This window comes from Eublepharis macularius, chromosome 17 (assembly GCF_028583425.1).
Source record: "Eublepharis macularius isolate TG4126 chromosome 17, MPM_Emac_v1.0, whole genome shotgun sequence".
Classification (NCBI taxonomy): domain Eukaryota; kingdom Metazoa; phylum Chordata; class Lepidosauria; order Squamata; family Eublepharidae; genus Eublepharis; species Eublepharis macularius.
In genome coordinates, this window is record NC_072806.1 from 4,988,817 (window position 1) to 5,004,244 (window position 15,428).

The 15,428-nt window shown below is 46.7% G+C and overlaps 1 protein-coding gene across 1 annotated transcript; it reads right to left on the reverse strand.

Annotated features, from left to right (window-relative positions):
• Nucleotides 1-284: 284 nt before the first annotated feature.
• On the reverse strand, nt 285-15,085 carry KLHL17 (kelch like family member 17). Its single transcript, XM_055001436.1, has 11 exons — nt 14,860-15,085; nt 13,703-13,824; nt 11,229-11,450; nt 9,207-9,323; nt 8,408-8,621; nt 7,867-8,011; nt 6,665-6,832; nt 5,501-5,589; nt 3,855-3,928; nt 2,841-3,022; nt 285-1,040 (listed from the first exon to the last, which is right to left on the reverse strand). Exons 1-11 carry the CDS (start codon nt 15,068-15,070, stop codon nt 812-814), a joined length of 1,773 nt encoding a protein of 590 aa, XP_054857411.1. The 5' UTR covers nt 15,071-15,085; the 3' UTR covers nt 285-811.
• Nucleotides 15,086-15,428: the final 343 nt, after the last annotated feature.

Genomic DNA, 15,428 nt, shown 5'->3' on the forward strand with positions numbered 1-15,428 from the left:
TTGCATCAACTTCAAAATAGGAACTTAGAGCAGGCTTGGGGAAAGAGCAATCAATGCCTCGGATTGGCTTCTTTCCAATGACAAAAATAAAAGTTAAATAAAGGAGCCAGAACATTGGTAGATGCCCCCAAACCCATGCCACCGAGGAGGGCAGAGGAATGTCAGAACTGGTGGCACACAAATCAGGTTGAGAGGACGAGGGACCACAGAGGACATTAGAGGTCCCGCGATGTTGTCATCGTCCCCCTCCAGCCCTGTTTTTTTTTTTTAAGGCATCCCTTTCAATAGACACCAGCAAGAGAGAGGCATTGCCTCTGTAGTCTTTTTTAACAGTGCGCTAAAGGCTAGGTAAGAAATGTTGGCTGACTGTGTGACATTCACAGCTTACATTCAGCTGTTGACACAGCCTGCACAAGTGTTTCTCCTGGGTTTCTTCATTCCTACATCCTTTTTTTCATTTTTTTTTAAAAGTTCCCCTGTGCAAGGCAGAGACAGAGGTCACATCCAGTTGCGGAAACAGGAGATAATAATTGAGACTGGTCTGAGATACCAGACAAAAATTAGGTCGAGCTATGATGGAGTAGATGGTGAAAGCCAGGCGGCCAAGGTCTTCACTTGCGGAAGGGGCTCTCCGTTTTAGGAAGTGCAGTCCAGAACTCTCTCTCAAGACTGAAAAGGTCTTGAGCGTGGCGTCGATGCCCTCCGTCCCTCTCTTCACAGGGAGTGGCTGCCACAGGGATCAGGCCAGGCCGGTTTTGCACTCCGACAGATGCTGCAGTCCCCTCGCAGTGAGGTGTGACCGGACTCTTTGTCAAAGACTCGTCGAGGACACCGACAGGGTGGGCGAGGAAGGGGGTGGGAAATTGAGAAGTTCCAGGACGGCCACCCCCACGCTGCTACGCCGCGTGAACATGCAGGATGCCGCCACCCACTTGTTGGTGCGTGGGTTGTATTTCTCGGTGGAGTTCAAGCTGGAGCTCCCGTCGTTGCCGCCCACTGCGTACAGCCACCCGTCCATCGCCACCAAGTCGTGGGTGCTCCTAAAAGGAAGGCAAAAGGTGTATCATCTCCAAAATGTGTTGCGGGGAAATCAAGCACAGATATTGTCCCTCTCATGTTCAGGATTATCAACTCTGTTTCAAAAACGTGATGATCGTAGCTCAATGGGAGACCCACATGCTTTGCATACATAAGAGTTTAGGAAGCATTGGAGTAGACCGGGGTCCACAAACGCATTGAGACGATGGGCACTTTTGGGAGTTCCTTTCCTTTCCTTTCATCTGATTAAAACTGCTTGACTAAACGTCTTGAGCAGTCAAAACCCGTCTGCTAAACAGCATCATCTAGACACAATCTTAAACCAGCGGAAAAATCTTGCAACAGCAAGGGGAAATATTTGGAGATCTATCAGATAAAAGGAGTAAAATTAAGTTATGAAAAGACAAAGATGAAAAATTATCTAGATACTGGTTTAAGAACCTATTCCTAAAGCTAATATAAAGAGGACACACCAGCAAAGTATGTATTAAAGTATAAATTTTCCCCTGAGAACAGCCACAGAGATGGTCTGAGTAAGGAATCTTTCTTAGCCCTCGGGACTTTTTTTGCTGGGAAAAGAGGTGGTGGAATTCTGAAGCAGCAAGCTGCTTCTGGATTCAGGTATTTAAATGCTTCGGTATGCTCCTTAATGATTCAGGAATCTTTACGGAGCACATTGAAGCTCAAAGCAGCACTTTTCCTGCCATTTGCAAACAGGAACAAAAGGGTTGCTTTCAAAAGCCAGCTGCTTTTCAGCTGATGGGAGGGGAATCCCCCCTCCTGACAGCTAAAAAAAGCTGCAGGCTTGTGTGGCAAGAAAAATGCTGCTGCTTTCAAATGCCCCTACTTTTTTCAGCGGAGGGGAGGAGGAGATCCCTCCTCCCTCTCCCCTCCGCTGAAAAAGCTGCCGGCATTTTAAAACAGCTTTTTTCAGCTGATGGGAGGGGAATCCTCCTCCTGTCAGTGGGAAAAAAACCTACTGGCTTTGAAAGCAGCAACACTTGGGCTGATCAGGGAGGAAAGGGGCGGGGCCACCGGACATGTGATTACTTTCAAGAGGTTCCGGAATGCTGTTTTACTGCGTTCTGGCTGGAAAAAAGCCCTGGCCCTTTATAACAGAACTGGGCTGGGCATTCAATTGAGTACTTTTGGGATTTAGAGAACAAAGAGAGGGTGCCACCACAAAATGGCTGCCAGGGATGCTGGGGCCAATTAGAAAAACTTCTGAAGCTGCATTCACCGTTTCCGAACAGATGCTCCCTGTAGACACAGAGATTGATCCTTGCTGGGTTCCTCTGAAGCACCTTTCTGCTACACTGAAGCAGAGGAAAACTAGGCAAATGCGGCAGCTGCCTGGCTGTCAGGCTAGACGGGTCTTGATCTCTTCAACAGGGCAACTGCGATATCCTCCGTCTTCCCCTTCAGGGATTTCTCCATGTCTGTTGGAGGTTTGTTAAAATGAAACTTAGTAGAGAGTGAAGTGGATGGAAGGTACTTTTGGGCTGACTAACATGGAGGGGTTTTGCTTCACCTTCTGGGCCTAAGTGACCATATCCATTAAGGTTAAGAAGGATCTTACCCACTATGTCTGGTGGTGAAGGATGGCTGGTGAAGCTGAAAGCTGTTTTGTCTTCCCTTTGCTGCAATTAATTGCATCAAAGGGCATCTCTTAGCGAAGCAGAAACTAATTTCCCATTTTGCCCTGCTTGGAATCTATAATACTTTGGTGTGAAAGTGCAGTCAAACTGTTCTTAGGCAAGCAGAATTCAGACGCGCCTTAGGGTAACTTTCTGCTTTCTTACCTCCGGATATTCATAGGTGCCACACTTTCCCAGGTGTTGGTTTTAGGATTATAGCGCTCCACTGAGTTAAGGCAGCTGGTCCCATCATTGCCACCTGCCACATACAGCATCCCTTCCAACACGGCCACGCCAGCACTGCTGCGACGACTGAGCATGTTAGCGATCGGAGTCCACGTATTTATCTAGCAGCAGGAGGCAGCAAAGGAGTGGGAGAAAGGACATGAGACAGAGACTCTCTCTACACGAGAAGCCTCGGCATGTGTTCGTCAGGTGTAGGGAGATGCAATGTTAGCCGGGAAGCACAGTTTAAAAAGACAGAGCTGACAGAGATCACTCCTCAGAGAGTTTGTTAATTTCATTTTCACGTCTGGAAGGCTCTGTCCATTTTACTGTTCCAGTCTAAAACTGTGTGGGATCAGCACCGAGGAATGGAAATGGGATGGAGCTGCCTTCCAGAACCAGGCTTGGACCTGGAGAGGTTATAATGGGCTGAAGATTTTGCTTCTGGCACTTCACAGCCTCTTCACACAGCTCCAGTGTATAGCAAAGCCTTTGCACTGCCACTGGCTCTGTCTTTTTAAACTACCCTTCCCAGCTAATATTGCTTCTCCCAATATGGGTTCTTCCTGTGTCAGATGTCTTATGTAGAGACACTCAGGAACAAAGGAACTGTTTCTCTGCCCCCACCTCTTTCTTGTACACACAGGCTGAAACAAGACATCACTCCAAACCATTCTTAAGGAAGCTGAACTAAGGTTTGGCATGATGGTTGAACTGACAAGCCATGGTTTGCAGTCAGCCAGAAAATGAGAAATAAGCCATGGTCTGAAGCAAATTTGCAAACCAGGGCTTGTGCCTCCCCCCCCCTCCCCATGGATATCAGCTTTTGAATCTCCATAGAAGTCCCCCTCCCCCAGGGAGGGATGCTTGTGAAAGCATTTCTCCCCCCTACCCCACCACCTACCCGGTTGTCCTAATGAATTCTATGCTTTGCCTCTTCATATTCACATTTACCTGCGGCTCGTATTTCTCCACCGTTGCCAAATGGGACGAACTATCATAGCCGCCAACAGCATAAAGATTGCCATCTGTAAATATACCCCACAATCCATTAACTACCTTCATGCAAAAAAAAGAAAAAAATCACACCGAACACCACAGAAAGATTTCATCTCTGCCCTCTGCTTTATGCTGCTTTCAGATTTTCTGTTACTGTTCTCTATTGTATCTGAACGCCCTGTACGTTGGTTGTTGTGGGTTTTCCGGACTGTATTGCCCGGAAAACCCACAACAACCATCGTTCTCCGGCCGTGAAAGCCTTCGACAATACGCCCTGTATGTTATTGTACTTTGCTCAGTGAATGTCCTAGCTGTTGATTATATTGCATTTCACTTGCAATGTGAAAACTGCCTTGTGAGAGAGGCAAAGTGATGAAGGTTATGATGATGTTGTCCCGTCCGATCTTGAGCTCTAGTGCTCAACAAGGCAGGCAACATTTCCAGCCACTCGTTTCTGGGTTAAGCATCCCATAATTCTTATGTTCCTCTTAAAAAAAAAAACCCTGCACATAGAAAACTAACCTCTCAGGGAGAAGGGTAGGCTAGAACCCTCCTCCGTGCCATCTAATTTTCAAGGCAAAGAGAGAGTTCTTTTTGTCTTCATGCAATTTGAAGTCACAGCTCAGGTAGGAACAGGCACCGCAGTGAGAACAAAGCTTAGCAGAGGCAGTGTTCTGAGATGTGCAGAAGCACAAGACCAAAAGCAACCAACAGCCGTTGGCCAGGCCCCCTCTGGGAGGATTATCTCACGGAGCACGGACACAGCGTTCCTTCCTGCCACTCTGGAGGACTCATGTGGCGCGGGGACTCATTAAACATTCATGAGGCAATTCTGAACTGTTCCGTGCGGGCCAGACAGCTCCCCAACAAAACCGCCTGCAGGCTCTCATCTCCCCAACCTCAGCCGTAGACGCAGCCCGTGCTCCTTGCTGCCAAGAGGAAACAGTTCGACAGGTGAAGCACAAGTGGCTTTTGGAGCACCACAGGGCCACATGCGGTGTCATGACAACAAGTTTGCTGCATTCAAAAGCTGAGGGAGAATGAACGAGTAGTCCTGGGGGTTTGTAGAATGGAGAACACAATATAGACACATGCAAACTGCAAAGGAAGCAATTCGGCAGAAGCGTTAATTCTGCAGACATCTTAGGCACAGCCTTGCCATCTGCACCAGCGTCCCAGACGGGCAAGGGAACTGCTCCGCCGGGCGGTCTGCTCCTTGACCCCAAAGTGAGCACCAAGTATGGATGTGGGACTTGTGAACCCAAACGTGGGTTTTACTGCATTTATTGTCTATATTATTGTTTTGCTGCATTTTTAAAAATGTAAGATCTGCCTTGAATCTCAGTGAAAAACAGGTACCATGCAGTGGCGCTAGAGTGAGGGATTAGGGTCTAGGAGAGCCAGGGTCAATTCCCTGCTCTGTCACAGAAGCTTGCTGGGTGAGCTTGGGCCAGGCACACCCTTTCCGCCCAACCTACCTCACAGGGTTGTTGTGAGGAAAAAATGAAGTGCAATGTTAGCCACTTTGAGTCTCCATTGAGGAGAAAGCAGGATACAACTGAAGTAAAACAAATAAAGGAAATAAATAAAGGTGGCTTTACCTAATGTTGCCACCCGGACATATCGCCTCCTGGTACTCATAGCAGCGATTGAGGTCCACGTTCCTGTCAGGGGATCGTACCGCTCAGCACTGAGGCAGGTCAAGAAAGAGAAACAGGCCAAGAATGAACAGATTCATAGGCAGGGGGACTGTTGGCTTTAAAGAAACAGCACAGAAGCTAACGGTTCTGAACGTACTATTAAAAATATTTATACTCCATGCCCTCAGTCTATTGACTCCCACGGCAGTTAACAGTTCGCAAAAGCTTCCATAAAATACAGTAAGAAATAAACAAAAACAATAAGGTACAGACACACCAGTAGCGGAATAAACCTCATCACAAAAGATCCCATAAAACCTGGTTTAGCAGCCTATTGTTAAAATCCAGCGATAGTCAAGTATCAGCCAACAGTGGGAGAAAACAGATTCGCAGCACAATGAATACATGGCCAGCAGTCAATTAAAAAAAATCTCTAGAAGAGGTCAATATAGAAGACCAGAGAAGAGCACAAAATAAATGTGACACCCAAAAAGACCTGGGTAAAAAGATGCAATTTTCCTGGTATCTGAATCACATCAGGTTCGGTGCCAGATAAACACTGGCTTAAACGGCATTCCAAAATCAAGACATCACCCACCCTATTCTTCTGTACAGAAGGTGGGGGGAAACGAGGAGACCTACAAGAGAACCGATAGTTCTTAAGCGTTCTGCTCCTAAGTTATGCAGAGCTTTAAAGGTAATAACAAACATTCTGAATGGCCACAGAAACTAGGATGAGTTGTAATAATAATATAAATAACATTCGATTTATATACTGCCCTTCAGGACAACTTAATGCCCACTCAGAGCGGTTTACAAATGTCATTATTATCCCCACAACAAAACACCCTGTGAGGTGGGTGGGGCTGAGAGCGCTCCGAGAGAGCTGTGACTAGCCCAAGGTCACCCAGCTGGCTTCAAGTGGAGGAGTGGGGAATCAAACCTGGCTCTCCAGATTAGAGTCCTGCGCTCTTAACCACTATACCAAACTGTCTCTCGGGCTCTAAATGGAGTTATCTAAGAAACCTTCCGTATCATTTTTTAAAAGCCCCAACGGACTGTTGTGCTTTGACAATTCTCTCTCAACAATCCAGGCGGGACAGGTGGACACCAAAGATATTCTACCTGTTGAGACAGGATGCTCCGTCATAGCCTCCCGCGGCATAGAGGAGTCCGTGTAAGGCTGCTACTCCTAGACAGCTCCGCCGGGTCCCCATGGAAACTTCCGCCTGCCAAGAGTTGGTGACGGGATCATACGACTCCACCGTGGCCAAGTCAGAGGTTCCATCATAACTGCAATGAATTTTTTTTAAGAAGGGAAGTTATGTGAATGGAAGTGGGATTATCAAATTTCATCAACTACAAGCTTTGCAGCTGCTAGGTTTAAGCACAGGAATGGCCAGGTAGATATAGTTTCAGGTGAGTAACCATGTTGGTCTGCAGAAGAAGAACAAGATCCAGGTCCAGTAGCACCGTAGAGACCAACTAGATTTCCAGAGTATGAGCTTTCAAGAGTCAGAGCTCCCTTCTTCAAACTCTTGAAAGCTCATACCTTGGAAATCTACTGGACCCAAATCTTGCTCTTCAGGCCAGTATAGCAGCCCATCAAGTGCTTGCTACAGAGATGCTTCTGGGAAATCCTCAAGGCTGGAATGAGGGAGGTAAAATATTTCTGCTGCATATCGGGAATGGCGATCAGAAGCATCTGGTCATTAGAAGCAAGCTTCCTCTCTTCATACCTGTCAACATGGAGTGCATACTGCACTGTTCGCCTTCAGTTCCTTCCCAATAAAGCCTCTTTGAAGTTTAAAGTAGAATTTCTAGAGAGTTCTTTCTCCCTCAGCTTCTCACTGCTTCCTTGAAAGCATTCGCCTGTCCTCCACCAGGGCCTTTTTGGCTCTGGCTCCAGCCTGGTGGAATACACTCCCATTGGAGATTCGACCCCTTCAGGATCTGTTGCAGTTCTTATAAGAGGGTGCCTGTTGCAGGGCCTGTAAGGTGGTGATGTTCCGCCGGGCCTTTGATTGAGGTGTCTGTCCCCTTTTCCATCTTTTTTCCTGACTACCATGCCCTGTTTTCCGTCCCGCTCTGGGTACCATTCCACAGCTGACTCTATAGAATTTGGGATTATAACTTCTATAGCGGCCTACGTATTTTAACAACGGCCGGAATTGTGATTGGTGATAACTTTTATCGTTATGTGTTTTTAAGACTGCATTTATTTATGTTAGCCGCCCATTCACGGGGAGGGAAGGATATGAATCTAATAAAATAAAAATAATAAAATAAATAAGGTTGCCTCTCCTTGGCAAAGAATTTCTCCTTACCCGCCCACAGCATATAGCTTGTTCCCAATGGCAGCAACGCCCACCCTGGCCCGGCGGGTGGACATGGAAGCTACCATGTGCCAGCGGTCTGTTCGAGTGTCATAGGCCTCACAGTCCCCATGGATGGCAAAAAGGCTTCCTCCACCTGCCGAGAAAGAAACACCAGCGGGAAAAGAAAATATTCGGAAGCATATAAGCACAGCGGGAAACAGACATCATCCTTTTCCTGATATGTACATATTCACGGTTGTTTCTGAGGGGGTGACGTCTGCATGCAGGGATTTTGAGTTTTGGAAAAAAAATGTTTACTATGCATTTACACTGCATTGAGATGATGGTATATCAGAGTCTTGCTCTATCTACTATGAACGGAGAAAGATGATGTGGCCAGCAGCTATTGGCTCAGAAGAGAGTATCTCATTAATGCTCAGTGGGTGGCCTTCTAGGCTGAAGGCCACGTCATCTGTACGCCTCCTCCCCAACCAACCCACCATCCAAACAACACTCCCCATGGCTTGGGGACTCGGCCATGCCTTCTTACCCACAGCGAAGAGCACAGTGCTGGCCCCCTCACAGCGCCGAGGCCGGGTCCTGCTATTGCTTAGGACCCCTCTCTGTTCTGGCATGAGGTGATATTTCAGGGCCTCAATAAGAAGGTCCTTGCACTCCGAATGGTGCCTCACGAGCAGCTCCGTGTCAACGTTGCTCATCAAGAAGTCACGGCTAAGGAGGGGCAGCCGGACACACTTCATGAGCTGTGAAGGAAGATGGCTAAACATCAACAACAGCCAAAGCCAGTTTGCACATGCACAGAGGGATCGAAAGCGGCCTGCCTATAAATCAGGGTGGTGTCTCCTCTTCAAACAACAGCTCTCCTAGATGCAACCCTGAGGCCCTTCCTCAAATGGAACTTGTGCGTCCTAAAAAGTACACTGGGGTAAAACTCCCTAAGAATTGGCTGAGACACCTTATTTCTCCCATGCCACCTGCATAGAGTTTTCATGGTTTAGGGGGATTTCATCACGAGTGTCTCACATCAGAACCCAACATTACGGCCACTGCATATGCATGGTCTATCTGCCGTATTAGCAGGACAGCTAAGCCATCATATCACGTTAAATGCTGAAGGTAGGGAAGAAAGCCCCAGGCAGCAACATCTGTAACACTGAATTATCTTTACTATAAATTGGCCATTGTCTTGAGAAAGGAAGTATCTAGTACATAGTGCTTCCTGTGGGTCACATGAAATACCTTACGGAGGTCAGATACCCGGAGAGTGAGTATATAGCAAAGTCTTTGCCCAAATGGAATAGAACGGAAACCTGGACTGGACCACATACTCTGGGGATGTGCTGCCTTCTGCTGTCAACATCATGTTTGACCCAACTTAAGACCGCTCGGTAGACTTCTTCTTCAGAGGGCACATTAAGGCTGTCGCTGGAAATGAGGTCCAAAACCTGCAGAAAGAGGGAAATCTGGGTTAGCTCTGAAGGGGAAATGGACCTGAACACAGACGATTTCAGGCATCACATATCAGCACTGTGTCCTCTGCGTTCCACACTGCTAGATGTATATCTGCATGTTTTACTTAACCCCCCCCCCCCCAATACTTGCTTTTTCAAAGCATCTGGAAGTTTTTCAGAAAAGAATGCATGGGGGGAGACAAGGGGGCATAGATTTAAGGTGGGCTACAAGAGCAAAAGCAAGGAAAATATCTACAGATTTGAGGAATGGGGTAAGGAGATGTGTAGAATCCCCAGCGCATCTTCCCTTTCCTCTGGCTCACAGAAATCCTTCTCAGCCCCGGGCCCTTTTCACACTGCTTATCTTCCCTCGGAATGACCCAGAACATCGCGCAAAAAACACGGAAAATCGCGTTTTCTCGCGCGCAAATCTCGCGCAAGAAAACGCGATCTTCCGTGGTTTTTGCGCGATGTTCCGGGTCGTTCCGAGGGAAGATAAGCAGTGTGAAAAGGGTCCTTCTCTAGGTATTGAGAATTTACCAGGTCCCAGTTTCCAATCTCTGCTCCACAAAGGCTAAACACTTTTATTGAAAACAAAAAAACAAACATGACACAGAAGATTGCAAAAGAGGCTGTGCACTAGATATGAGACTCCAAACCTTGGGAAAAAATGCTCTCAGCCTGTGTAACGGTACATCCAGTTATATGAACAGTTGTCTTGCATAAATCACACCTTTAAGTGACCCTTCCACCTGAGATCCTCTGAACTGGATCTTTTCAACGGCCAGGAACTGAACCTGGAATCTTCCGCATGCAGAGCAGATGGTACATCACAGAGTCAGGCTCATTCCTTACACAGTGGTTCTCCTATCTCCCCCATCTACACAGGGTCTGCCATGCCTTGCCAAGCATGGGTGTGAGCTCAGGCCAAACTGGCATCTTGCCAGCCAGCCTCATGGAAACACTGACTGCACGTCAATTAACTCTTTGCAGCATGAACACCTCGGGGCCTGGAAAGTAGAAGATTGGGCTATTCAACTACAAAGATCCAATTTAAAGAAATACTTCTGGCATCTCCCCTGCTCTGAAGTTCCTTGATCTTGTAAACATGCGTTGTTATTTCAGGTTAACACAGCTCTGGAATTGCAGCCCTGAGACTAGGGCAAACATTATGAACGACTGCTTACCTGGTCACCTATGGGGAATGAAATTTGCTTCTAGACGAGAAGGCGAGGTGCCTTTGCATAAGTTCTGCTGTTTTCCTATTCTTGAGAAACAGGAGGTGAGGACAGCCCCCACCCTCCTGGCTTTCCACAAACGATGCAAAACTGAATTATTCAAAAAGGCTTTTTTCTCAGCTAGGAGGCTGGTATTGTAGGAAAGGGGTCCCAGATGTTTCGCTAATGAGTTAGGAACCATAGACTTCACCATTATGTTGCCGTACATATTTATCTGTTGCTTTAAATATGTACTCCTATATACTACCTGTGCTTCATGCTGTTTAATGTCAGTCCTAGAACTGATTATGTTCTGTTTCAGCAATTCTTCAACCCCATATTGGATCCTTGCTAATACTTTGTCTTTGGAAACTTGTATTCATTTACCCTATACCATTGTTTACAGAAATGTTCTTGACACTGAATGGAAATGCTTGCCCTTGTCCTTGCTACTGATTGTACTAATCTCACACTATGTAATCCGCCTTGAGTCTCAGTGAGAAAGGCGGACTATAAATGACATAAATAAGCAAGCATGGGCAGGAGCAACTTGGGTAGACTGATTTGCAAAACTGAGTAACGACCCTTGAACTGCAGTTACGTTAATACACCTTATAACTACTCGTAACTTCAAGGAAACCTGAAGGTGTTATGAAGCTGGGGTGTGTCTGTGTGGCTCTACCTGCTTGAGGGGCAGAAGCATGAACTCTTCTGTCTTGGAAACATCCACAAAGTGCTGGAGGACGTACTTGTGGGCCGACTTCAACAGATCGCTGCAGGAGTGCGTGTCTGCGAAGCCCCGGATGCCCAAGCAGTTGGATGGATCCAGCTGGCTTAGAAGGAACTTGCAGCAAGCGTCCCGCACCCCATTCAGCTGCAAAAGGCTGGCAGCAGGAAGCAGCGTCTAGAAGGGGGGAGATGGGAATTTTTATAGCAATATCTCAGCCCTGTTGCTGTGATTGGGAGTTTCCCCTAATCCCACCTCTTTCGGAATGACCGAGCCCTGATCGCTTTGCCCATCTCTCTCCCCTGTCATGCAGAATTCAATTCCGACAGCAATTCAAGATCTGACCCCACTCTATGTCCAGAAGAACCCTAAAGCTGAATGGGAGACCCTCAGTGAGAAAATCAGTAAAGATGGACAGGTTTCACTCCGGTTGGTATTGGTGGAAATCCCTTTTTAACCTCAGCGATGATGCTCAGTAGAATTATTTTGCAGTTCCTATACGCAGAGAGGAGTTCTCAGATGATGGCCTCTGAACTGTTTTAAATTGAATTATAAACTGGAAGCCCACCCCCCCATTCAAGTTACCATGATTTCACTAGGTGGCTTTCAAGCAAGTCCACACCCAATACAGGCCTACCTTACAGAACTGTTGTAAAGGCCGACTGAGATCATGTGTTTAGTGCTTTGGGCAATTCAAGGCACTACAGAAATTCTGACCTGGATAGCCCAGGTGAGCCTGATCTCGTCAGATCTCAGAAGCTAAGGAGGGTCGGCCTTGGTTAGTAATTGGATGGGAGACCTCCAATGAAGACCAGCGTTGCAGAGCCAGACAATGGCAAACCACCTCTGTTTGTCTCTTGCCATGAAAACCCCACCAGGGGTCGCCATAAGTCAGCTCTGACTTGAGGGCACTCTCCAGCACCATTACTCTTATCGCCCTGACCTGGATAGACCAGGAGGGCCTGATCTCAAAGCCAAGCAGGGCCCACCTTGGTTAGTAATTGGATGGGAGACCTTCAACGAGACCAGGGTTGCAGAGGAAGACAATGGCAAACCACCTGTGTTAGTCTCTTGCCTTGAAATCCCCACCAGGGGTCGCCATAAGTCAACTATGACTTGAGGGCACTCTCCACCACCACCATATAAATGTTAAGTATTATTGCATGTCCCAAAGAAAGCAAGAGGTTGCCAACACCATGTTAGCCTTGGAACACTATCTGTTAAATTGGAGGAGGGGGAAGAAGGCAGGAAAGAATCGTCAAGTGCGTGCTTGGTCACCCACTCCCTTGCCTGGTGATTCTTCTCCGGCCGCTAACCTCCCCCCTATCCAAGATCTACTACCACCTGGAAAGAAGCCCAATGGAATGGAGGGACTGCTCCTTCTGTACCGGCTACAGATCTAATCTGTTTCATTTAAAGCTTTGCCTTGCAAGAGATGAATACTCATTTATTAAAAGTGTTTATACGCTGCCCTTCCATCCCCAAAATGGACTCCCAGAGGAGGGTTATAGTTAAAAACCACTCAGAACACAATTCTGCAATAAAAGCAAGGCCATGGGCTAATAAGCGAGCCCTGATTACCCTCTTACTAGAATCATTTTAATCAACATCATTCAAAACCGACCTTAGTTATACAATATGTTAACTTGAAGTGATTCCCGTATTTTTACCCATCATGTCCTAACTAAGGCACTTCTCTCTGAAGCCAGTTTATAGCAATCAGTAAGTGAGCGGTTTTTAAAGCTTACAGAAGTGCTTCCACTCAATTGCCGCTCCCATTTTTAAAATAACTTTTAAAAATGTTTCCATCACCTTGTCAGACCCTTCGGGCCAAAGTGGAATACAAGTTGAAAGAAGAAACCTTCTGACATTACTCCGTATCTAGATCGCACCCGTTCATTTTTGCTACATGTTATCTTCACAGAATCTCTGTGGCCAGGACAGGTGGTTCACAGAGGTGTAAGATAAGGCAGGCAGTGACCAGAGATGGGGATTTTCAGTGGTGGCCCCTCGTCTATGGAATGCCCTCTCCCTCGAGGCTACTCTTTTAGGTAGCAGACTAACACATTTCTTTTTGCCGAGGTTTTTAACCTAGGGGTTTGATCTTTTTAATTGCTTTTATCATATGTGCCTCACCAAAGAACCCTTATGAGAATCATTTAAGCTGATAAAAGTTCTATATTCTGGAAAGGGTTCTATGCACTGGAGGGTTTTAAAAATAATTGGTTTGTTTTAATATTTTTTATGATTTTATCTTGTCATGATTATCTTATGTTTTTTATGATTTTATCTTGTCATGATTATCTTATGTTTTTTATGATTTTATCTTGTTTTATGCTGTGAACTGCCTAGAGCAGGTTTCTGAAAAGGAGGTGTACACATTTTCTAAACAGATCAAAAAAGACACAGATAGCAGCATGCAACTGTACCTGCACATTTCCTTCTCCAACCACAATCTCAGCAGTGTAGGCATACTGGACCAGCTGCTCCAGCGCCTGCGGGTCGATGTCATGCAGCGTCACGTGGGTCTGCCGGCTTTCACTCATTTCATCTGCGGTGACAAGTTCACACATGGAATTCCACAAGGTTGGCATGACATTTTCACCATGCCGAGAATGGACGCGCACCCCAACCAAAACTCACTGTTCCTTTTGTCCCCAGGGATAGCTTGCACATCTCCAATCTGCCCTCTATTCTAGGATGGGTCTCACATGAGGAAGGGCCACAGATCAACAGCAGAGCACCTTTGTTTGTACGCAGAAGGTCTCAGTTTAAGCCCTGGGCAACTCCAGTTAAAGATCTCAGGTATCAAAGTGCTAGGAAGGACATTTCTATGTCCCAGATTCTGGAGAGCTATTGCAAAGTGGGCAATACTAACTGGGATGGAACAATGGCCTGGTGGCTTGATCTAAGGCAGTTCATATACTCAAGATGTTTATGAAGGCACCCTTCAGAGTTTGCAAAAAAAAAGTTGTGTAGATGAACACAGAGACTGGTTCTGAGAGAAACCAGCAACGGTGCTGGTTGCATACTACAATTCAGCGCTCGCATAGCGGAAGCACAAAAAGTAGTACACTGCAAAATATCCAGCGTCCTATAAATCCAGCTTTAAAAGTAAGGATCCGCAGTACAGTCCTAAGCGGCACTACACCCTTCTAAGGCAGTGGACTTACAAGGGGGTAACGTTTCCTTAGAATTGCATTGGGAGTTTATAGGCTCTGTGACTGTAAAGATGGGCTTGAAAGCGAGAGGGCACTAGCTGTAATCTCAGATGCCAGGTGGATGGTTGGATAAAACATCTAGTAATTGGGGGTGGGAGACACAATACCGTTGCCCCACGCAACTCCTCAACCTTCCTCGTTAAGCTAGAATGAATTATTCAAAACAGTTAAAGAATGCAGAATAAATCCTGCAAAACAAGAGAAATCACGCCAGTTTGGTAGGCTCAATTTACATTATTTATAACACCGTGCAAAATTCAGTTCTCGGCAGAGAACGTGGGTAAGCTAGGTGCAGAATTTTACTTTGAATTTTCACACGGAGGGCTAAATCGGAAAGGACCCACAGCGCAGAGAAAGATACTTGCTTGTGAACATGGCGTGGAAGTAGGGGCTGCAGGAAGCCAGCACCACTTTATGCGCCTTGATCTCCTTTGTGGCCACGTGCAGCACAATGTCACAGAGCAAGCCCCGCTGCCGCATGCGGTTCATGCAGACGAAGGCGTCGTGGTAGTGCCGCTTGGAGTTGTGGGAGATGCTGTGGCCATCCCGGTTGAGGAGCTGCATGCCGCTCTCCATGACTGCAGGAGGGTCGTTCCTGGCTCGCGGCAGCGCTCGTTCCGCCTCTCTGCGGAGGAAGAGAGGAAAAAAAGCTCAAGGGAGTTAAAACACCAGTAGCCTAAACAGGGAACTGCACAGCACGCTAAGGAAAAGACTGCAGCCTCTTAAAGCTTCTTGGGATTTTGAAGGACCTTTTTAAAAAGGAACAGATTTCTAGTCCTCATGACTGCAGAGAGAAAGAAACCTCACCGCCAATTTCTGAATATCATTTGGAAAGGGAAAAAGGATTGCACTCCTCAGTTTTAAGAGAGAGACAGAGGGAGGAGATCCTCTAAACAGACTAACCATGTTCTATGAGAAGTAGGTGCCAGTCCAG

What these genes read in the sequence shown, in the direction of transcription:
- KLHL17 (XM_055001436.1), bottom strand. Translation starts at nt 15,070, where the DNA reads ATGGAGAGCGGCATGCAGCTCCTCAACCGGGATGGCCACAGCATCTCC. An exon ending in GAAGGCAGCACATCCCCAGA is followed by an intron (nt 8,622 to 9,206) that starts GTATGTGGTCCA and finishes CTTCCTTCACAG; the next exon opens with CTCATGAAGTGTGTCCGGCT. An exon ending in TGGAGAAATACGAGCCGCAG is followed by an intron (nt 3,023 to 3,854) that starts GTAAATGTGAAT and finishes TCCTGCTGCTAG; the next exon opens with ATAAATACGTGGACTCCGAT.